This window comes from Barbus barbus, assembly GCF_936440315.1.
Source record: "Barbus barbus genome assembly, chromosome: 10".
In the NCBI taxonomy this organism is placed as follows: domain Eukaryota; kingdom Metazoa; phylum Chordata; class Actinopteri; order Cypriniformes; family Cyprinidae; genus Barbus; species Barbus barbus.
The window spans coordinates 7,382,007-7,407,600 of NC_136738.1; the positions used below are offsets into that span (position 1 = coordinate 7,382,007).

Here is a 25,594-nt window from a genome sequence, read left to right on the forward strand (position 1 = left end):
TTACACTTCCTGTGTTTGCAAGTGTGTGTGTGTGTCGTGTACGTTGTATTATTGATTACAGGTAGGTGTAGTATTTTTGAATGTGGTTTGGTGTAGCAGATCTGTACACTGCTATCAAACCACAGGCTTTCCCTAAGGAAATAACTGCACGTCCAGTTTGTTATGTTTTTGGTCTTATATTGAATAAACAGGATGAAACCTGTCTGGCTGACTAGGTTAGGCCTATATGTTGTTAACAGGCATAATGAGATTAGTGCTATGACAACAACTATTTTTCAAGGAGGTAAAACAAAACAGATAGAACCAAGCCCTTCCTCTCTCTCCCTCTCTGTCTTTATGTCTCTCTGTCTCTTGCTCATCTCTAATGGATCTGTTATTGGTCTGCGAGGTTTCCATAACAGTGTATTTCAGCAGGACAGATGAACTGCAGACAGTGATCTGAGCGCAGGGCTCTTCTCCAGGACAATAGCACACTCACTCACACACACTCTATCTGTCTGTCTGTCTGTCTGTCTGTCTGTCTGTCTAAACATTCAAATGAGTATGACTAGAATCATTGATTTGAATAAGGGAAAATATGGTGGTTTGGAATATGATGCAGCATTGCTTTTGGAATGCAATATCTGTCCTGGAGCACCAGCACTAAGGAGAAGTTATTTCCAAGTTATTAGATGACATTTAAAGTGTAAAGATTGTAAATGTAGTGTTTCTTTATTGATTTTTAGATGCATTAATAGGAAAATTCACTCAAAAATTAAAATTGTCGTCATTTACTTACCCTGAAGTTGTTCCAAACCTGTATGAGTTTTATGATATTTTGAAGAATGCTGCATGGGAACCAAACAGCTGATGGCATTAACACACTTCACTCTTCAAGCAAACACACACAATGGGCCTCATTTACGAAAAGAACGTACGACCGAAAATTGGGCGTACGGTCGTTTCTACGCAAAACTTGGAATTTATCAATATGGGCGTGAGAGGTGGCTACGATCAAATCTCACATCAGGTCTGAGCTCGTGTAGGCAAGTTTTTAAGTTAGCCTGAACTTGCGTGCAGCACAGAGAATTTTGGAGAATTGTATAATGACAGCATTTTGTTCATTTAGATTATTTTCCTAACAACAGACCGTGAGGAATCACACATCGTCGTATCACACACCTGCAGCGCCTCTGTGAATGGAGAAAAACAGACATTATAAAAGGAATAAATAGGGCTACATGAAATATATTTCTCTTAATTAACAGATTAACAAAAGAAAAATAAGTGCGAGAAGTATAGGCCACTTTCGTTTTGTGACACTCTTAATGCATTTTATTTGTTTTCTTTATATCTTTATTTAAAAAAATGTAACTGCTCTGTGATCAAGCAGGTGCCTCACACGCACGCACACAACATTTCAGCGTTACTAACTTGACATTTCAGCCATTAATCAAACTAAAATGCAGTCAACCAAACATAAGTTACACTGCACAATTTACAAGGTCCACTGTAAAATCAGCGTGCAGTGCTGAAACAAACATTCATTGCGCACGTGAAGGCTGATATTTTACGTGGATATTGGAACTCAAGTGAAGTACAAAGCCTTGTTTACATCTTTAGCAACCAAATGTTACATGGCAAAAATGGAAACATTTGGATTTCAAATGCGAGAGGCTTGTGAGCCCAATGCCGTTTAGTTTCGCTTTAATACATTAATTTCAGCTTGACGTTGTATTCTAATGAATGCCACTATAGCCTAATTTGTGTTTTACTTCATAGTTTAATATAAAATTTTATAGCTACTATTTGTTTTGTAATACTGTTAAATTTAAAGGGTTTCTTGTGGATTAAGGAGAACTAAATAATCTAGGCTATATAGTGTTTATAATGTTTATAAATGTTTAGTTAAATTTACTGGTATTTAATATACATATAAATTAATGCTATTGTTTGCAATTGTAAGGTTAAATGAGTTATAAGGTTTTTATTTTTGGAGTAAAATCAATTTCTCTTTCATGAGATTACTTCCTCTTTTTGGCCGGGTTATGTTTCTCCGTGTCATAAACTCTAGGGGCGAAGCTTCTAAATCGGGGTGTTTTTAGGGGCATGATATTCAAACGACGATAGTTTTCTGCCGCCACATTTATCAATGTACGATCTTTCGTACGATGGGATTGGCGGCATACGAATGTTTCATAAATCACACCTGAGCTCTGTCGTAAACTGATTTGTGCGCTCGGATCTGCACTCGTTTCTGATTGATAAATGAGGCCCAGTGTCTTGCTGTCTGGTGGTTTGGCACACACTCATATAATGGATGTGGATTTCACAAGTATTTGATGTAGGTTTGCACGTGAGTTGCTCAGTCTGACAAGGGTTTAGTTTAGACTTGTCTCACAGATACAGTCTTAAGCCAGGGATATTTTCCCCTATACTTCCTCTCCATTCTCTCTCACACACTCACACACACCCTGTTGATATCTTTCCCACACAGTCAGTCAGGATCCTCACAGAGCATCCTCAGCACTAGTTTCAGCCTCAGACAGCACGTCCTCAGTTCATTCACTCAACATCTGTGTGAAATCACAAGCTCTAATCTCATTAGCTGGCTTTACACAACTTCCAGGAGGCAGAACACACAAGTTTTTACCGGTTGCAACAGATACATGATCCTTACAAAAAACGAAGTACACTTAAGGTATAAATTGCATTTGTTTTCCAAGTATTTCTCTATGTAGTTAATATAGGCAGTGTAGTAGCAGTATACTTGTAAGTATACATTTCAGGACTTGTTGGGACTAAATTGTTCCACATTTTAGTTTATAAAAATATACTTTTAAGTGTACTTTAAGTGCAATAAAAGTAGACTTTGAGTACAGAGCTAGTTCTTTTGTATTGCAAATACTGTGAACTATACTATAAGTAAATTTATAAATATACTGTTATGTTACTAGTTATATACTTGTAGCTTAATTTTTCATTTTTAAAAGTACACTTTGAGGTGTACTATACTAGTTTAATAGTTTTTATGCTGCATATGTAAGTTTTCTTTAAGCCTGCAGTCCGTAAGTTTTGCCTCTTTGTCGCCATCTCTGTTTGAAAACCTGGAATTGCAGCTCTGTGTGGAATTATCCTTTGTGCGTGGGGTTGTGCTCCGGCACGGCTGATGTGTGTCAGTCTGTCAGTCACCGCACCAGTGTGGATACTGTACTTAGGAATCACAGATTGTAGCCTATGTCTTGGAATATATGACCCAAATAAGAATTTTCATTGCATATTGCCATCTGAACAAGTAAGTAACAAGTCTGCCACGTTTGTTCTGCCTAATTGAGGAAAAAAGCATTACAATAAATTGCGCTACCAATGGTAATTAAGGCGGATGTGATGCAGTATTTAATTTAAACACAACCAGACCAAATCAGAGCCGTTTCTGACACTGGGAGTGAGGCTGAGGTCAGAGACAGCGGTCTTTAGTTTTTAGTAGTTTTTAGCATTCATAAAGGTGAAGTGTGTTATAATATCCCTAAAAGCTTTCTCCCATCTCAGTTTACTTTGCAGAGGGTCATTTGTAGGTTGATGGTTTTGTTGAGGTGTCCTGACCAGAAGCCTGTTTGAAAATGTACTTTCAGTTCTGCCAAAAAGGATGCAAACAAACTCCACCTGTTCTGTAGAAAGACCTGCTGTTTACTGAAGGAATTATCTGCTGAATCAGTAATCTTAATTTTCTCTTGTAAGGGCAATAAAAGTGAAAAAAGAAAAAAAGATATCAGATGTCATCTTTACTCACTGTCGTGACAATCCAAACCCATAAAATATCCATTCATCTTCAAAACATGAATGAAGACATTTTAATATTGGAGGTCTGCAAAACAATATTTGCAAACTTTTTTTTATCATTTAATCATTTGTGTGTAAATGTGATGCCCTTTCTTATGTAAAATAGATTTTTTGATGATCAAGATTGTAAAAGTCCTCAGACACCCTCCCCATAACCATTTAATAGTTTATGACCGTTATTAAAGGTAATACCAGTAAAGAAACTACTGGTGGGTTAGTAAAGGAAACACTACTGGATAGTAGGGCTGGGTGATATATTGCATGTGATATGCATGCGGATCTCGTCAGTAAAGCTGGTTCCTTGATTAGCGCTAAATCTCCATCACCTGTTTTCAAATGGAGCGGCATTTAATACACAGAGCCGTAGTTCACTGACAAGCTACGCAATATAGCGTTCATTTTCGAAGGCGATATATCAGCGATAATGAAAACGATATTGCGTAGCTTGTCAGTGAACTACGGCTCTGTGTATTAAATGCCGCTCCATTTGAAAACAGGTGATGGAGATTTATTTGCTAATCAAGGAACCAGCTTTACTGACGAGAGCTGCATGCGTATCGCATGCAATATATCGCTCAGCCCTACTGGATAGTAACACAGATATCTGTTTATCTTCTGTATAGAATCACAGCAACTCTTTCATTGTATGAATGAATGTAAAACAAAAGTAAGTGTACCTCACACTCTTCCTCTCTCTTTGTGTGCTTGATTTGGTGCTGAAAGTGTGTGTGTCTGACAATACAGGGGCTTATGGACTCCAGCCGTGACCAAAGGTCATATTTACTTGGTTTTCTCTGACTGCAGCCCTACTGTACAGTCAGAAGAAACTCCATCATTTGTGGAAAGCTCTTCCCTCATTTGAGAAGTCAAACAATGCCAGAATATAGACTTTAATCACACAAACTCCAAGCTTTCAACCCTCTCTGCCACTTGTCGTCTTTCTCTTTTTTTCAGGTTCTTCTTCATGACATTTGTGTTACCTACTCAGTTTTTGATTTTTCTGTTTTTACCATTCTTCTCTGGGTTTGTTTTCGAGGATAACACTATAGTCAGTGTTTACTCTGTGAGTGAGTGTTTGCTGGTCTGGAGAGGGTAATACTGGCCCTCTGCGCTCTCAGAGAGGCGGCTCTGGAGCTCTGGGACAAGTTTTACTGCACTGCAGGTCTGAATCTGACAGCAGTGAGTTTAGGCTGCCTCAAGGCCACCTTTTGTGACTGACGTCAATGCTGCCCAGTGCATTGAACTCTACAGAGGGCACGGTCAGCTACAGCATTACCCCACACTGTGGGACGATTGAATGCTTTTACACTCAAAGTTCAAGCAGTTTCAATATTGACTCTGTTTTCCCCTGACCTTTCAAAGTAAAATCAGTGATACCGTATGATTCACATGATGCATAATGCATGACTGCCTGTTCAATCACAGGTCCGAATTTGGAACCAAGTTTGCGATTTTTTTTTTCACTCATGATTCATGACATTTGCGATGCACTGTGTCGTGACACCTTTCTTTCATGGCCAACATTAAGTTTTTCAGCAATCTGAGCTACAGTAGCTCTTCTGTGTGATTCTGACCAGACGGCTTGACCTTCACTCCCCACATGACCATGACACCAGTTCACCGGTTGTCCTGTCTTGCAGATGTGTGTCGCGTTCTTTAATGTTACGCCTGGAAACAAAAATGCTGTGACGCCAAACCCCTTCACAAAAGAAGAAATCCGTCGAGTTTACAACTGTGACGACGAGAGTTTATCAGGATCAAATAAACGCTGGATTTTCAAAAGTATGTGAAATTGTGGCGACATTTCCATGCCCCGAAACGTGACGCTGAATGAAACAAACTGTGATTAATTGGTTGATTGATATGTCGATCAAACGGCCTCATGGGCGGGCCTTGGCCAATGAAAGCTGCCATGGATTCAAGACCTTCAGCCGTCAGTCTGAATGTCTGGCTATGCGAGACTACTCGACACGGGCAAATTGCAGTTGAGGATTTTTTTTTTTTTTTTATCGAGTACTCAAATTGAATCGATTAATCGTGACACCCCTAGACTGGTGCCATTATAAAGCTATTCTCTTCACCTGTCAGTGATTTAAATGTTGTGACTGATCAGTGTGTTGCCAATCTAGTTTGTCAGTCTGTGTGAGGTGCTTTGGGACGTTTACACACATTAATGGTTTTTTATTGTTCTCTGTACACATGCAGCATATACATGCATCTCATTGTTTTTTAGCATCTCATATCATGAGCATAGTGTTTTTAAAATGCCATGGCAAATTCAAAGTAGTTCAGCATTGAAGAGCTTGAAAAATGTCTCCTTTGTGAATATATCCAAACTCATTTTCTGCTTCCTGTTCGTGGTTTTGGTTTGGCAAGGTGTGTTACTACCAAAATAGTAAGGAGGTACTTCAAAATTTAATGTAACTTTGTAATTTATATAAATTATATTTTTTCTACCATATATCAAAACAACCCAAATTTATATCTTATATATTTTTACACTATGAAATTGTTTGTGCTTGCTTTCTCCTTTCTGAGACATAAACAGTTCCAGAACACAGCTGTGTCAATGCATAACTACAGTTTTATTTTCTAAAGAAAATGTACTTGGTGCTTGCCCATACAAAAGTTACAGCTACTGTTTTTTGTGTAATTTCTTAGGAGAAAATTGTAAGTCAGATTGTTTGGAAAAGTCTGTCCTCACCAGGAAACATGATGTCTGTAATACGGTTGCCATTTAAAAAAAAAAAAAATCTCAGTCAAGTTCTGTATCACTAAAGTTGATCAGCTTAAACGACGCTCTCTCTGCCAGTTATGCTGCATGCCTCACATTCCTCCACATGTGTGTTTATAGGCAGACCATCAGCATTACGTGTGTGTGTGTGTGTGTGGGTGTCTGGGTGTGGATTTTTAGGGGATTTTTTTTTTTTTTTTTTTCTCTGTGCGATTTGATTTAAATGAATTATTAATGGAATGTACAAAACGGTCACCACTGCATGCAACATCTTTCATTTCTTTTAACTTTTTTTTTTTTCCATTCTTGTTGATTTATATTTAGGTGGAGCTCTGACCACAGCTTTCTGGGAAAGAAAATAAAACCCATTATGTCAGGACTCTGAAATGCTGAACCTCTACCGCCCACCAGATAAAGACCACGCTCACAATGTTTAGATCTGTCAGATAGGAGTTCATTTAATTCCTCTTTTTTTTCTCTTTTTTCTGGGGTGGGGGGGGGGGGGCAGGGTTGTGGGTTTATGCCATAATGTCACTGAGCAAGACTGTTGTCTGTTGACATGAAGCATAAAACTTATTCTGCCAATGCCAACAATTACACACTTGGACAGGAAATGGTCATCTTTTGTTTAATATATGAAGAGTCCATTTGCAAAAACCGATAAACGCCACTTTAAAAAAAAGAGCTGATTGCTGTGCATTATTCTCCACATATAGCGCGATCAGAACCCTAAACACGTTTTGTCAAAAAAGCTGGTATTGTCCACTCTCAAGGCATCACGAGTTCATGTTTTACTGCAGAAGCTGACAAGCGCCCATGCTGTTTGTGAACACAAGCCGATAAGTCCATTTTAGCGAATCAGCGTGCTGTATTCAGGTCAGGTGACAAGGCTACTTTCACTCTGAAAAGACGTGCTAGTTGAGAGGAGTTTCGTCAAAGCTGACTAAAAGTGATCGAGGATGGATAATTTTGATGAACCTGTGATATCTTCTTTAGGGCGGAAAAGGAAAATAAAAGCTGAAACGTTTTCACGGAACATTGCAAAAGCAGCACGTTACAATGGTGAGGGAAAACTGTGTGTTATCACATCCATACAGTTTATGATCACAACAATAACAACAACGGTTGTCAGGCATCTGCATTGTCATCTAAAGAGATTACAAAGATTAAATACCAATGGTAGAACACTCTTAAAAGAGTGTTTTTTTAACTCTGAAACATGAAATGTGGAGTTATCTGCTTTTGCTATAAAGCAAACTTTTAATATGTAAAAAAAAAACATACTTTCAGTGAACTTTAGTTTTGTAAATTACCTGTATTTCTTTAAGTTATTACTACTTAATCAAAACAACCCAACTGCAGTTTGATTGATATTACTTGGAATGTGCAATAAAAAAAAACATGATTTCTGAAAAAATGTAGGCCTATGTAACGTATATATGGGCAATGAATAGTGCTGCAGTCTTTTCTCATATGCTTTTAGCCAATATACATTTCCTTAGTACTGTAATGATTTTAATTAGTTTAAAATTTGATTTAAGAATTATTTTTATATTTTTGGGGAGAGCATAAAAGTAAAAAATGTCAGGGTAATTTAAATTAATGTATTATGTATATACTATAGTAGCTATAGTATCTTTTTATTGTAGCTTTTGTTTTTGTATAAGTTTTCATTTTAATTTTAGTATTTGTATGTGCTTTTGTGATGTTTGTCAGATTTCTTTTTAGCCTCATTTTATCTCAGTCTTAGTTTTAGTATTTTTAGTACTTCAAATTAAACTATTTAATTATTTTCAGTTTTGTTAATTATTTGTTATTTTATTTAGGCTAAACTTTATTTCAGTTAACAAAAATGTTCTGAATAGTTTGTTTTAGTTAACAATAACAACACTAGATCATAATGAAGAAGAAAATCGTTAAAAAGAGTAAGCACGATGGCATAATTATTTTTATTATTTCTTGGAATGAATCAATCAAGCAGTTAAAATATTATTATACATATTTGAAAACCTCTGTATGTCGAAGTCAGTAAATCTCTTAAAATGTTAGATGATTTGATCTTTTTATAGCATTGCAAGGTTAGATATGTTGTAAATATTCAGATTTATTGAAGATGGGAGGAAAAACACTGATGTTTTGCCAAAATGTGTTATAACTTTTCTTGGTTTCCTCTAGTATATCAGTGTAAATAGTTTTTAAACCATAAGAGAAAATGATTGACTGATTCCCGTGTCTTCCTGAATAGCATGACTAAGTCAGATTTAATGCCAGTAAACTGAATCAGTGAGTGACAGAGGCGGCAACAACACACACCTCAGCACATGTGTCAAAAACGTGAGATTTTGCTTGATATAGATCGTTTTGCTCCCGTGTGTGTATTTGTGGTAGTCTGAGATAAGGTTTGATGTGTAGGCCAGCTTTATCTCTACTGAATGTCACAGGAAACCGAATAAAACACAGCTCTATAAATGGGGTCATGTGACTCATGTTAAACTAAATGTGTTTCCTACACAGGAAGGGTTTGTGTGTCCTGTTTCTGGCAGCCAGTGACATGCTGCATGTGTGAACAGATGGGAGGTCAGCGATGTGATAACCTTTGGTCTCATCAGCTCCTTTCTCGGATCCTCAAGCTCACAGGGGTGTTGTGATTAGCATCATGTTACTCTTCTGCTGCACATGCTCATTGTGATTTATAATGCTTAATAGAGTAAATGACATACTGGCTCCACACAGCCTCTCACAAATGAACCAAGATCATGTGGCATCTCATACTCTCCTTCTGTATCTCCATGTTCACAAATCTCCTTCAATCATCTTGAATGTTCTCAAACATCTCCAGTGTTCACTAATCTCCTCCGGTTTGTCTGGTCTTCTTCTCAATATCCTTGAAGCACCATGTATGCTCTTGAATAATCTTCATTTTCAATGTTGTCAAGAGTTGACAAACAACTTTTCTTCTCTTCTCTTTTGGTCTCTTTATTCAAGTCTTTATTGTCTTTCTCATCTGGTCTGGTCTCTTCTCCCTTTGTCTCATGTCTAGTTTTCACAAATCCTCTCAAATGCACAGATGTTCTTCATATACCTTAAATAATCAGTGTCCACAAATGTTCTCAAATCTCTTTGTCTGTTCTCATCTTGTCTCATTTCTTCCTTTCGCAAATTATTTAGTCCTTGAATCATCTTGAATGGTTTCGGATCAGCTCCAATGTTCAGAAATCTCTTCAGATGTTCAGATGTCTTCTCTTCTGGTCTCTTTGTCTCCAAATCTTGTATTTTCTCGTTTTGTCTCCTCTCAAATGTTCACAAATTTTCTTCTATACGTGCTAAGCCTTATTAAAGCTCTTCTTTTCTCAAGGTCACATATCTTCTTCTGAATGACAATCATCTTCAGCGCTCAGTCCAATATTTCTTTTGATCTCTTCAGATCTTGTGTGGTCTCTTCTTATCTGATCTCAAGTTCATTTCAGTTTTTCTTGAATAATCTGCAGTGTTCATAAATCTCAAATGTTTTCAGTCTTGTCTTTTCTCATCTCATCTCATCTGCTCTGGTCTTTTCTCATTTAGTTACATCTCCAGTGTTCACAAATCTTCTCGAATGTTGCCAAATCTTATTGCATCTCATTGCATTTCAAGTTGACAAATTTTCTTCTGATTGTCCTTCAATCATCTACAATGTTCATTGAGAATGTTCTCAGTGTCTGCTTATCTCCTCAGATGTTTCACAGCTCAAGTTAAATTCACAAATGGTCTTTGTTCACAAATGTTTCATTCCATCTTGTCTGTGTCATGTCAAATTCAGGTGTAGTTCAGAGTCTTGTGGAGTTTGGTTTCTTACAAGTATTAGTCTGATGTGTGCTTCTTATACATGTAGATGAGATTTGCAATGAATTCAGCTCTAAAAGTCTTATGTAAAGCACAAATGTTGCTACCTGATTGTAGAATGAGGAGAGCGACTGGGGATTATATGTAGATTTGTTGAACACGCCGAGACTCGCTCAGACGCCCCTCAAGCACACATACATTCCTGCAGATGAGTGATTAGTGATTCAGTGTTCAGCTGATTACTGTGTCAACCGCAGTCATGAATGAACACTCATAAATCTGTCCTGAATGAATGAATGAACCGAGATGATGAGCTGACAGGAATGATAAGCATTTACTGTAAACAGTGGCAAGGTTAGGCTGAATCACAGTAATGCTATTTCTCTAAAACTAATGAATGTTTAGAGCGTTTTGTGGCATCTGTTGACACTTGTTTTAGAGATTAATTTCTGTTTTTATAAACACTGGTGTGGTAGACATTGATAAGACTAGGAACACTTTATTATACTCGTGTGTGTTGGTAGATCAGCTGCAGTGTGATTTCCTGTCTGCAGGTGGCAGCAGTGCTGCTCTTTATTATGAGCAGGACCACAGTATGTCCTTCCATTGCTTTTCTCGTGTTTAAAGTAACAGACGTGTGTGCTACAAATTATTCTTCAATTTCTCATTTGTGTCTGTTGAATGAAGTTCAGTCAAGTTAAAGGATTCTGTTTGTTAATAATCATCTCTCTGCTGCCTATTCACATTGTAAAATCAACACCACACAAACACACTGTGGAAATTATGTGTTTGAAAGTAAAATTTTGTTTAGGTTTTTGCATATAAGAAGAGTTTTGCCAGTTTTTGTAACATTATTAACAGTCACACTTTATTTTAAGGTCCAATTCTTGCTATTAAAAAAAACATTACATAAAACTTTTGCCTCAATATACTACTAATTTGCTGCTTATTAATAGTAAGGTAGTTGTTAAGTTTAGGTATTGATTAGGGATGTAGAATATGGTCATGCAGAATATGTGTTTTATACTAATAAACAGTCAATATGTTAATAATAGGCATGCTAATAAGCAACTAGTTAATAGTGAGAATTGGTCCCTATACTTAAGTGTTCCCTTGTTAATTAATTTGCCAAATCTTTAATACAATGAGCTGCTTTTTTGCCAAAACTTCTCTCATGTTGTTGTTTTTCTTTGGAAGCCCATTTCTGGGGTAAAAAAGAGTAAAAGGTAATTGCGAGATTAAGTTTAAAATAAGAAATACACTCAGGTTGTAAGATTAAAAATTCAAACTTTGCATAGAATTTTCATTGTAACAAGTTACAATTATGAGATATGTAAAGTCACATGGTAAGATTGTAAATTGTACAGTAAATCACACATTTTCAGTCACAAAAAATAAGATCGAGCTACAAAAATTGACCTAAACTGTTAAAAATATATATTTTTTGTAAATAAAACAAAGATCATTGTAATGTTTTACAAGAAAATACAATTTCAATCTTTCTACTTCAATTTCGGTTTCAGTTTTACATTTAATTCAATGCATTACTCGCTGTTTCTTTGTAATTATTTGTGAAATTTACTAGCAATTTCTGAGTGAAAATTGTTTCAAAGTAAATCCTGCACACATTTTTTTAGAATTGTTGATCTGCATCATTTCAATGTTTGAACTTTCAGAGGCAAACAACAATAAGAAATACATTTGGTCCCACTTTATATTAGGTGGCCTTAACTATTATGTACTTAACATTTGTACTTATATTTTTAAGGCCACCTAATATAAAGTGGGACCATACATTTAAATGAGACTATTATAAGGGTGCATGCAAAAATACAAATTATGCATCATCTCTCAGGATGACTGTGCACAGTTTAGTGAATCAGTTTCGCACAACCAAACAAATCAAACAACAAACAGGCACAGATGCACTGAAAATATGCCTTTACTGAAAGATTTACATTTGCATAATCATGCTGCAGCATGTTATTGAGTAGTCACACTTAACGTCTCCATCACTCTGTCCAAGTATGACTCAATGAAAAATTGAATATTTGAATAATTAAATCCACATTGCATGTCACAAAGCCAAGGACAGTCGTAGTCCAATAAACATACATACATGCAGCTGGGCAAAGCTGAGCTGCAATCACATCTGTTTGTGACACAAATTCAAGCTCGTTGGATTTCTGTCTGACTAAAACTTTTAAACGAACTTTCTAAGACTGAGAGCATATCGCATGGACTCTCACTTCATGGAGAAAACAATAGGTAATTAACAGATATTTGAGACTGAATGCACATACACTCACACACACACTTCACACAAACAAATGTCTCTTTCTCTCACTATTGTCAAAGTGTGTGTGTTTAACCTCTCTGGGGGTCTTTAGTAGAAACAGCATTGCACTCACTCAGTTTTCTTGGAAGTGTGTGTTTTATCACATTCCAAGTTACACCCTCTTCATATTTCCCCATTCCTGCAGGGAGCGATTGCCAATTACATTAGTTTTGATTATGCAACACACCCTACCATGGTGTGATGATGTAGATGTTAGGGGTCAGAGGTCAGACTGAGCACGTACTGTACATGAGAGAGACCTCACATAAAAAATCAGGGCCCATATTCACAAAACATTTTATCTTACCACTAAGAGTTCTCCTAAATAGCAGTAAAGGTTTTTAGCTAAGAGTTTTTTCTTAAAACCTATTCACAAAGCTGCTGAGACAAACTTTTACTAAGAAAAGAGAGAAGTCTTAGGCTAAGAGTAAGGGCGGGGCTGACTGTTCTCGTTGCTATGGGTGATGTCTATGCACACAGTGATTGGCTGATAGGGGAGGGATCTCTGCCAGAGATTTATTCATAGAAATATTGCAGAGCACAATGTTATGTTGCCATATTGCAGGCTAAGTGTCAGTAATTAAACAATATAATATATATATATATATATGTATATGTATATGTATATGTTCAGCTGTATGCTTTTGTTGTCAGCCTGTATGCTTCTTGTAAAAAAAAAAAAAGAGTGAATATGCATGACAGCCTTTTAATTAACAGAGAAGAATAATCATGATAGTAAGACATGCAAACAAAAAAGAAAACCAAACTGGACGCAAGAACAGCTGTTACTTCTTGCCCAATTGGTTAATGAAAACAAGCATATAATCAAAGGAAAATTTGTAGTTGGGATAACCTCCAAAACCAAAGGCGATACCTTTTATAAAAGCACATTATCGTCAAATGTTTGAAAATGTTTACATTCCGAGACAGATTGCTGGCAACAGCCATTTTAGGATAGTTTGTGTCTTTGGCTTGGTCTTAGTGACCTAGGAGTCCTCTTCACTGCTCCTAACGTTTCACAGGTTTTGGAGCTAGTTTTAGTGCTAAAACGCTTTGTAAAATACTCTTAGAGCAAAAATGTAGGAGTAAATTTTAGTTTAGAAAAATGTATAGATAAATTTATAATAAATGCAGTTTAATGTAAGAGTCCTTATTTTGACCCACTTAAGTAGGACTTAAGTTCATATTAGTAAGTAATTTCATAATTACTTCTATTGTCTTTGAAATATGATTAAAGTGTACCTTTGATTTACTGATAAGCATTAATGGTAAACTAACATATACTTCAATGTAATTTCTGTTAAAACTTGCATGCCATGTGTTTAAATATATTTGTAGCTTTTGCAATGAAGTTGCAATTTAGTATGTTTAAAATATAAATATAAATAAAATGTTATCTTTAAAATGTTTTAATGAATAACATAGCTGAAATTAATAATATTCCAAGTACTTTACATGTACTTTAGTCAATGTGCCGTCTTTATTTAATTACACTTGATATTTTACCTATATACGTTTTATGTGTATAAAATGAGGCCACTGTCTAAATACATGCAAAACCAAATATGCACACACACACACACTTACATAGCTTCCGGAAAAATCAGAGCATTAAGTCATCTTGTCCCTTCACACACACTTAAACACACAGAAAGGTGTTGTCCTCGGGGCATGAGTGAGGAAGTGTAAGCTTATGACGGGCAATATCTGTGTGTGTGTGTGTGTGTGTGAGCGCAGCTGTGCTAGTTGCTAACCTTCCCCCCTCATGTCTCTGTATAGTAAAAGATAACACACACACACTGTCCTTTTGTGGACTCTTAACAGTGTGTTTGGGTTTGTTTTGTGTGTGTGTGGAATTCCCTCTCAGCAGATGAATAAACAGGGTGTGTCGCAGAGACCGGAGACCTGTTTAAAACTTCTGTCACACACACACATTAGCAGTGGATGATGTACACAAATCAAGCACTTGAGTACACTTACCCTAATAAAATATTACTAAAAGTACAAATGTTGCTTAATTTTGTGCGCACACAGAGGATCTCCCAGTTCTTGATTCATTCTGAGTCAGACACAAACACTCAACACTCACTTAATGAATCAGTGAGTTTTTGACTCGAGGACAGCTGTGATTAGATTAGTCCAGTTCGCAAATGAATGGTTTATAGCAATTTTCAAATCAATTAAACAGGTTGTTCGAAAATAGTGAGCTCATTCACGAATCGAATATTATCATGCCTTGGAAAGTCGATTTTTTTTTTCAGTTTAAATTACAATGTACAATATGTTTGTATGAAATGTAGTTGCGTAATAATTATGCTCTGGAATGTAGTAAAGTAAACGTTTCCCAAAATAAAAAAGTATGTATACTTGAAAAATGTACATACGTAAAGTAACAAAGTATATATATATATACTCTACTGTAGCTCTCAAAGGCCATTCATTTTGAACGTTGGTGCAGGTGTTAGGTTTGACATTATTTGAATAGTAATGAGTGCTTCTAATCGAAGAAAACCCTCTCACAATCTTGCCTGCAGGAAAGAAAATTCACAATAGGGTTATCTTTGACATCTCACTCGTTTCACCCAGACAACAATGAGAGAAAAAATGGAGAGCAAATGGATTGTCAGACTCTTCCTATAATAGTTTCATGAGAGATCTTATAGTGTCTCAAACTGTACTTACATTCAGAGTTATAACCTGTGGTATTATAGATTTTGAATTAGCTTTTATATTTGTTTTCAATTTTATTGGAATTTTAGTCTAAATTTTAGTACTTTTGTTGTGTCCTTTTGAATTTTCTATGATCCTTTTTAGTTGTAAATTTTATTTCAGTTGTAGTAATCTTAGTACGTAAATTTCAACTTATTTGATTTCAGTTAGTTGCCAAGTTGTTGTTTAAGTTTTTTGTGCTTGTAATTATGCATAAATTACTATTATTACTGTAGTAAGTTTAACATGTATAACAAGGACACTGTAGTGTTCCCTGATTTTGTACGGTTTTAGTTTTAGTTAACAGTAACAACCCTATTTCGATTATCAAGATGGCAAAGATTTCAAATGTGATCTCAAACATTTCTCATTTATTTCTCCAAGACCGAATAATCTGAGCTGTGCACATTCATTTTATAGCCTTATACTTTTATTGTGGGGGATTCCTGCGAGGAATTGTAGGAGATCATCTTAATGAAGCACTTAAATCTTGGCTTTCCTTTAAGAGGTTTATAGAAGAGCAGTGTCTGAGGATGAAGCTTTCCTGTTGGGTGTCTGTCGTGGAATGTGTGTTGGGACACTGTGATTAGTGTGCAGGTGGATCCCGTGAGGCCGTTTGACGGGGGGAGGAATGTGTGAGCGAGTGGCACTGAAGAGTGTAGGAGGGGCGTCTGTCTCCAGTCAGAGCGTGAGGTGAGGCTTGTGTCCAGTGTGTGAGTGTGTGTTTTGGAGAGAGCAGCGGGCTGCTGGACACGCTGAGATCTGCCTGCTGTCTGGGATCTCAAGAGGAGCGCTGTGATTCCTGTCACTCCACAGGCGCACAACTGCGTGTTCTACAGGACCGTTTTGGATGTGGAGAGTTTATCTGACAGAAAGAGTTTGTAGTCATGCAGGGCAAGACGGGGAAAGCGCCCAAGAAAGAGCTGGTGATTGAGTCTCCCCAGCAGTTTAAATATGTTCCTGTGGTGGAGGAGGAGCAGGACGGTGCAGGTCCTCAGGGGAAGGTTAGTGTGCTCAATGTAAGCTCCTGTCAGTCTGATCAGAGATGCTTTTCATCGCCTTTTAAGTGAGAGAAATCTGAGTGGAATAGTTTGATTTAAAAAATCTTATTGATTTTTATTTTTTTTTCCAGTCAACTGTTTGATTTACAGTAAACAGCTTAAACAATTTTATGATAGTTCGACAGGTTGATTTTTATATTTAATCAGCTGTGAAACTGTAAATCAGTTCTTTTAAATCAACTCTATGGCAAATTCATAGTCATTTACCTTTTTGTAAACTAAGTCAAGTGTAGTTTAATAGCCAGTCAACATTTTTATTAAAGTCAAAGACTTTTTGATTTACTTTTTTTTTTTTTTTTACTTTTAATTGATTTCATGACCATTGAAGTGAAAGTTAAATTAAAGCATAAACATGTCATGAAAAATTGAGGTGTGGTTGTGACAGAAGGGCTGTTTAAAGTTATTGATTACGCCTTTAGTGCCTATAAACTGGATCAGTTTAGTTGTTTTTGGGGTTGAAATGTGTAGTGGTATGGTACAATGGTGTCAGAAGATCATACCATGATATATAAAATTGATAGGGTTCTGTATGATACTGTATTAATACCTTGGTATTTACATGGTACTTGCATGGTAAAGTTTAGTCAGTGCATTTTATCAAATGATTCATTTAAATTTAAGTACTCGGTAGTTGAACACATTTTTAAGGCTTTTTATTAATTTTGAAGAAAAAAAAGTTAAAGAGAACAGCATTTAAATATTTTGTAACATTAGAAATGGTCTTTACTGGCACTTTTGTCCAATTTAATGAATTCTTGCTGAATGTAAGCCAGACCCACTTTATAAGAAGAAGAGATGTTTCAGCAAATCAGCATATTAGAATGATTTTTGAAGAATCATGTGACACTGTAGACTGGATGCTGAAAATTCAGCTTATAATAAATTGCAGTTTAAAATATATAAATGTTGACCAAATAAATGCAGCCTTGGTGAACATAAGAGACATTTTAAAACCATTTATAAAATTCGTACTGTGTTAAAGATTAAACAATAGTGTCCAGTGAAAGAATCATGGTGGTTCATAAGGGTTAAAAACAACGTCTCAAATGTCTCTTCCAGCATTATCGCCTGAATGCAGGTTCACTTTGTCTGTCATGCACACACAAACTACACACCCGACTGTCACTGCCCACATATTGTATCTTTCTCCTGTGTTTCTATTGCTGCACACACAATAGAGCTGAGCTCAGCTTTCAGACTGTTTGCTTTAAAGTAGAGCGTGCACTGCTCCTCAAAAGAGAAAGATTAATGTGCTGAGATGATTCATATGGAGATCACACAAGCTTCCATCATCTCACACGTGTATATCTTTCCTGCTGTCACTTTAGTCCAATATATTCTGCTGTTCTACTGACTTATGAACTTTATTTTGGATGCAGAGTGTGCTGTGATTTGTGGGCCTGTTGTGTCCAGTTGGAGTGTGACTGGATGTTTCAGAGTACAGCAGTGTAAAGAAATAAACACACATTCACACAGCTGTTCTGTCAGACTGCACTCACTGCCACATTTGAGCACTGTGTGTGTGTGTGTGTGTCTTCCGATTGGTTTGCAGTTAGAAGTTTGTCGCAAAATATTGAAAGTTTACTTAGCTATCTAAATAAAGACATTACATAGGCTTCTGTTGATTCTAGATACAGTTATAAATACTACAATCTAACCCTAACAAAAAGCAATTTTACTAATGAGAATGTCCCTGAAAGACGATTTTCTCAGAATTAACTCATATATATTATACATATACTTAGCCACAGTAATTGGTGCAATACAATTGGTGCCATTTCGAACACAACACAACTGTGCAAACACTGTCCTATTCATGTTCCCAGGAATAAATATAGGTGTGTGTGTGTTGAAGTTAGTAGCATTTCTGTGTAGGTCATTGCTCTCTGAAATTGCTCTAGAATGAGTTAGTTGTTGTGCAGGTATTTTCATCAGTGATAATAAAATCACCTGTCAGTCATATGACTGTAACTCAGGTCTCTCATATATGTGTTAAAGATTAAACTGCTGAATGTTTGCAATGTGAAATATTAACTCTCACACATACAAACACTTCCAATTAATTTCATTTGACTGGACTGTGTTTCTCTGTTGTTTTCTTAGCAACCCAGGCTCATCGGACAAACAATGCCTTTACCTACTGTTTTGCAAAACAAAATATGTACAGTACTTCTGCATACAATCCACTGCAGCTTCCAGCTGAAATGAGCACTAGTAACAGTAAAACACCAACCATGTTTATTTCTTTTCGCACAAATAATGTTTACAGGGGCAGATTATCAATTAATAAAGACCTATTTTTGTTTGGTATCTTGCACAATACCATATTTTGACCTCAAAACACTTTTACCATAGTGCCTGATTTGTAAACAAATACATTTCAGTGTTTGCATAACATAAACGGCTCCATATGCATGGCTTTTCTGCCATAGTAAACTTGCTTGGTAGCTCACCTGGTACAGCGCTGAACTTGTGATGCAAAGTCGGATACAAGCCCCATGAAACAAGTCAAAACTTGCAGAAACGAGATAAAATGGCTTGGTTGCTTCAGCAAATACATTTTTGTTTAGGTGGTACATTATTTTCAAATGCAATAGTGTTAACCATTTAATGTCACTCACTGGATGTTCAATTTTTAGAACTGCACACGTATATTCATATTCAGCTGTTTCAGATAAAACTGAACACACGTTTAGCATCACTCACTGGACACTCGGAAAATGTGCAAAAGCAATGTAATATCATTTTGAAGAAATGTCACCACATGCACATATTTCCAGTGAGTCTGGCTCAGCCTGACTTTGAGAGTCTGGGTTTGTATGCTCATGACACACACACTGCTGGAATTGAACTTGTTGCTGGTTGTTTTATGTGGTGTCTGGAGGCTTTAATCGGTTGTACAGTCAGTGGGGCTGGTGATCATGGTGTTTCGGTGAGATTCTGGTCTTTGATTGGTCTATCCAGTTATGATCATCATCAAAACAACAATGTCTCCTTGGAGATCTGCATCTGAGGTCATTTTGCCAATATCACTCTCAGATGTGTGAGTGGACTGTGTTATATCACGTAGTCTTACACACACACAGACACACACACACACACACACACACACAGATTCCTCCTATATTAGTGGAAACATATTACTAAGATATATTCTCATATTCTTTAGAGAACACTGATTATTTTATTACAGAAAGAGTATTAGCAGAGTGAAAGGTATTATCGCCGCACAAAATTTCAACTTTGGTTTTAACATTTTAGGTAATTTTTTTTATCATTAAAACATTGAACACCATTGAGTCTGTTAAGAAACAGGTACAATCACAATGGAGTATCTTAATGCTTTGCTTGAGGTTTTCAAGAAGTAATATTTCATTGGCCTTATTTGATTGTGCTAATTCAGTTTTTTTTAACCTCCTTTTCTCCTCTAATTAGTAAATGTGAGCACCATCCTATAACATATTGCAATATAAGAATTCTGATATCTGTAAGAAGTGCTGAATTTGTGCATGTGTGTTTTCAGGTGAAGCCGCGTGTGGTGGAGCCTCTGGACTATGAGAGTGTGCTGGTGCAGAGGAAAACTCAGATCCTCAGCGATGGACTCAGGGACATGCTGCAGTTTCCTTTGGAGGATTTTCAGGTCAGATTATCTACGACTTTCCAGTGAATTTCTTTTTTTTTTTTTTTTTTTTTTTTTGTGGCATCTTATCTGACCTAAAAAATGTGAACAGTGGCTGGTCACTTTACACGTCACTCTGATGTCCTTTCCTGCCTTAAAATGTGGTCACACTAGACATTAAACACTGCAACGGCTGGAATACAACATCAAACTCTGTGGTCTTTTTTAAAAAGCATAATTCAACATATAACATATAGACATGTTATCTACTACTAGCTAGGTTGTAAAAGTTTGTACTTTGTTTGGTTGCACCATTTATTTTTAAAGGGGTCATCGGATGCCCATTTTCCACAAGTTGATATGATTATTTAGGGTCTTTATGAAAAGTATTTTAAGAAACATAATAAAGAAACATACTTTGGTTAAAATCTCTCAATGATAATGCAAAACAACACCCTTTTTACCCTGTCAAAAACAGCTATTTTCACAGCAAGCTTTTTTCAGTGCATTTCCCTTTAAATGCTAATGAGCTCCGCCCCTCTCCCTCAATGGCAAACTGATCACAGCTCACTCAGGGTGGGTCTAAGGTAAAACGGCCATGTCAATCCACAATCGTGGGAGGGGCCTGGGTCCGTGTGACATCACACAGCTAAGAATCTGAGAACTGCTTGATTTGATATTATTTATCTGGATAAAAAAAAAAACACTGGGTGGATTTTTATCATTATAGGATGGTTGTATACACACTGCAGTGCAGAATGCCGCTCAACAGCTCTACTGTAAACAATAGCTTGCAACATTTGCCCCACCTTCGAGGTCTTCTGATTGGTCCACTGTTTTAGAACTGATATTGATGGACGGTGCTGTGTGTAAAAGTAAAAAAAAAAAATGTTTAACTTGACACAGCAATCTTAAAAATGCAGCGCTTATGTACGAGATGCTGTGTGAACTACCAAAAGTATACAGAAATGCCCCTGGTAATCATTCTCAGGATGAGACAGCCAAAGTGGGTTTTTGACAGCATGATGGTTAATTAACCGGGCTGCAAAAGTGCACAGACTCATTTCCCGGTTAAGATAACCCAGGATCTGAGATCACAGTACTGCTCTATCACCAAAGCACTTGAACTGCTCCAGACTGCTCCAATGGGACAGCCCCTACGTCCGTTTGCAGTGCTTAAAGCTCCTTTAGATGGAAAGCTTTTGTCAAAGGTAAGAATAAATCTCATTCTCTCACTAGTTATTTTATTATTTTATTACGCTCATTATTGTCACTATCAGGATGTTAAAGGAGGGGTTTAGTTTGTTTGTTTTCTCTCGTTTCCTCGCTTTCCTTCGCGTTTAAATAGCTTGCAAAAGCACCGTGCGCATTTTACTTCCACTTTCAAATTAGCGTCACTTCGACATCAAGCAATTGTTCGTTTGAGTCTTCCCTCTTTTCCGCACTTTCCTTTGCTTTTAAATAGCTTGTAAAAGTTTACATTTTTTTTTGTAAAATTTTACTTTCACCTTCAAATTAGCGGCAATTCAGCATTGATTTACATTCAAGCAATAACAAAATACAGTGTGAAACTCAGAAGATTTATTAACAAAATGAAATATATGCACCATACATGCCTAATATAAAATAACAAATTACTTAAGCTACACATTTTCCTTTACATTTAGTCTAGTTTTACAAAAGTGTTAAACCAAATAAATAAGAAACATAGAACATTTACATTTACGAAACGGATAAGAAAGCTTGGAGGCATGGCATACGCCTTGATGTAAAATAAAATAAAATAAAAATAGCCTACGCAAAGTTTAAATAAAGAAAATCAACACTGTGGAACCAAATAAATAAGAAACAAATGTTCCAAAATGCTTTTGCATTTCGTTTCAAAACTAAACCTTCCACACTCGTCTTGTCTGTCTCACCTCACTCTTCTTGTCAAGCAACTTCACTCGCTCCTCACTTGATAAATGAAATATGACTCCTGCTGTTGATCTGTGATGCCACTGTCGTTCAGTATGCTGCATTGAGCAGCCACATTCAGTTTTTAATTGTAATATCTGTCCTCTAACTGAACTAAAATATTTTTATTATGATGGTGGGGGGCTGTGCCGCGGTGCGGCGGTGGGCAAATGACACCGGTATTAACGGCTTAACACCGGTAACACCGTAAACACTGAATATCGTAGAAAGCCTTCAGAAAGATTCAAACCTTTCAAACCTTGCAGCTTATTCCTGCCTATAAATGCCTATTAAAGGGGGGTGACACTGGATTTTTTGTTACATTGTCCTTCATTCAAATGCACGCAAATGCAGGAGACCGGAAACACAAGACCATGCAAATTTCACTGCTTTCTAAAGATTGGTGAACTCTGACCTGCAAATTAATCTTGTGAAGCGTGACAAATAGGAGATCTTCTAGACCTAAGTTGAATTTTAAAAATGCAAATTTTAAAACTGCGGCATTGCATAAGCCATTAGTGTGGAATTTACATTCCAATTTAAGTAAGAATAGTTGGTGCAACCCTATCCTATAGTGCTTTAAAAACATTGCTTTATTTATCTGACATTTCGATCTCTGGCTTAACCAGTGAGTTTGAGGCAGGACTACCAGTTTGAACAAATAAGGGCAATGTTTGGGAAACCTGCTGGATATTAGTCATTTTTACCATTCCCATTGGTGCTACTGTTAAGAATGTACAAAGCTATACATTTACTAAACCAGCTAGTGGTGGGTTGCCTTATTGACTAAATAATCAGGTTTTAGATGGCTGTTTTCAGGTTCACCTGTCCCTGCTCAAACTTGTTTTTTAGGGAGCATTTACATTAGACACATTGTAGTGTTCAGAAACACCTAGATAACACACAATGGAAAGAAACAGAATTAGGACTGCAGGATTAACCATATTTAAATCGTGATCACAATTTCTGCTTCTCTCGATTAATTAACAATAGCTATTGGCTAAATGTTTTCTTTTGACATTTTCCATCTCCATTCTGATATTCTTCTCAAATGAAAGTGTTGTACAACTGGTCTGTCTTCCTTCACAAGGCTGCTTGTGCAAAATCTGCAAGTAAATGTTTTCAGTGGCGAAGAATAATAAATCCAAATGAATCTGGACTATGTTATTTGCGATTGTAAAGACTCATATTTATGACTTATTATTGATTGAGGTCTTTCTAGTGGATGAGTATTTTGCTGAGGCACTGCTTTGCCTGCTTGTTCCTCCACAGACCAACATGTTTACCATCTTAAAGTTCTTGACGTGCTGCTAATCTGCTAATCTCGTGACATCAGACGTGCCTTTTCCCATGTGTCCCTTAGTAAGCTTGCCTTGAACCTGTGACCTTTTAGGTTACCCAGGTCTTCAACCACTGCCTGAATCTTCATTAGCACTTAAAGTTTCGTTTACACACTGCTGTCCTGTAGTGGTGTGCTCAATGTATTTGGGAGTGTGTGCGCGGCTCCTGGATGACTATGGTAATGTTCCTCCTCTTCTCACCCGCTGCGATTAGCATCTTTCCAGGAGGAAGTGAGGGCTTCAGGAAAGGAAGTTTGGCAACAGGAGGACTCTATTGTGTGTTTTTTCTTTGGAATGCTATTAACGCTATTTTCCGCTGGTTCTGAGACCCACTGACCCTGGTGACATAGAGATACTTACCTTCTAAATATAAAACATCAAGAGCATTTGTGGTAAACAGACACTCAGTCATTTATTAATTTCGTCTTATATCTCAGTGGGCTTTGTTTAGGGAACATGGCATATTTTATTTGGCATGAATGGAAAAAAAAGATTGTGAATTTGTCTTTAGCCACCAAAAATTAATTGGATTATGAATATTTGATTATTAGCTGTTCTACAGTTGGGCAAAAAAGTATTTAGTCAGCCACCAATTGTGCAAGTTCTCCCACTTAAAAAGATGAGAGAGGCCTGTAATTTTCATCAGAGGTACACTTCAACTATGAGAGACAGAATGGGGGGAAAGAATCCAGGAAATCACATTGTCTGATTTTTTTAAGAATTTATTTGCAAATTATGGTGGAAAATAAGTATTTGGTCAATAACAAAAGTTAATCTCAATACTTTGTTATATACCCTTTGTTGAAGTGAAGTGAAGTGAAGTGACATACTGCCAAGTATGGTGACCCATACTCGGAATTCGTGCTCTACATTTAACCCATCCAACGTGCACACACACAGCAGTGAACACACACACACCGTGAACACACACGGAGCAGTGGGCAGCCATTTTATGCCGCGGCGCCCGGGGAGCAGTTGGGGGTTCGGTGCCTTGCTCAAGGGCACCTCAGTCGTGGTATTGAGGGTGGAGAGAGCGCTGGACATTCACTCCCCCCACCTACAATCCCTGCCGGCCCGAGACTCGAACCCGCAACCTTTGGATTACGAGTCCGACTCTCTAACCATTAGGCCACGACTTCCCATTTGTTGGCAATGACAGAGGTCAAAAGTTTTCTGTAAGTCTTCACAAGGTTTTCACTCACTGTTGCTGGTGTTTTGGCCCATTCCTCCATGCAGATCTCCTCTAGAGCAGTGATGTTTTGGGGCTGTCGCTGGGCAACACGGACTTTCAACTCCCTCCAAAGATTTTCTATGGGGTTGAGATCTAGAGACTGGCTAGGCCACTCCAGGACCTTGAAATGCTTCTTACGAAGCCACTCCTTCGTTGCCCGGGCGGTGTGTTTGGGATCATTGTCATGCTGAAAGACTCAGCCATGATTCATCTTCAATGCCCTTGCTGATGGAAGGAGGTTTTCACTCAAAATCTCACGATACATGGCCCCATTCATTCTTTCCTTTACACGGATCAGTCGTCCTGGTCCCTTTGCAGAAAAACAGCCCCAAAGCATGATGTTTCCACCCTCATGCTTCACAGTAGGTATGGTGTTCTTTGGACGCAACTCAGCATTCTTTCTCCTCCAAACACGACGAGTTGAGTTTTTACCAAAAAGTTCTATTTTGGTTTCATCTGACTATATGACATTCTCCCAATCCTCTTCTGGATCATCCAAATGCTCTCTAGCAAACTTCAGACGGGCCCGGACATGTACTGGCTTAAGCAGGGGGACACGTCTGGCACTGCAGGATTTGGGTCCCTGGCGGCGTAGTGTGTTACTGATGGTAGCCTTTGTTACTTTGGTCCCAGCTCTCTGCAGGTCATTCACTAGGTCCCCCCGTGTGGTTCTGGGATTTTTGCTCACCGTTCTTGTGATCATTTTGACCCCACGGGGTGAGATCTTGCGTGGAGTCCCAGATCGAGGGAGATTATCAGTGGTCTTGTATGTCTTCCATTTTCTAATAATTGCTCCCACAGTTGATTTCTTCACACCGAGCTGCTTGCTTGATTCAGTCTTCCCAGCCTGGTGCAGGTCTACAATTTTGTTTCTGGTGTCCTTCGACAGCTCTTTGGTCTTGGCCATAGTGGAGTTTGGAGTGTGACTGTTTGAGGTTGTGGACAGGTGTCTTTTATACTGATAA

The 25,594-nt window shown here is 37.4% G+C and overlaps 1 protein-coding gene across 2 annotated transcripts in view; it reads left to right on the forward strand.

Annotated features, from left to right (window-relative positions):
• LOC306876179 (dedicator of cytokinesis protein 9) overlaps nt 1-25,594 on the forward strand; it is a 94,253-nt gene that overhangs the window by 8,198 nt on the left and 60,461 nt on the right. The window contains exons 1-2 of one of the 2 annotated variants that reach the window (XM_079427170.1): nt 16,130-16,426; nt 20,007-20,123. In XM_079427170.1, coding sequence (XP_079283296.1) covers nt 16,310-16,426; nt 20,007-20,123 — 234 coding nt within the window. In that variant the 5' untranslated portion in view covers nt 16,130-16,309. Of the gene's footprint in view, nt 1-16,129; nt 16,427-20,006; nt 20,124-25,594 lie in introns of those variants that run through there. The other variant, XM_079427169.1, reaches the window with a different exon arrangement.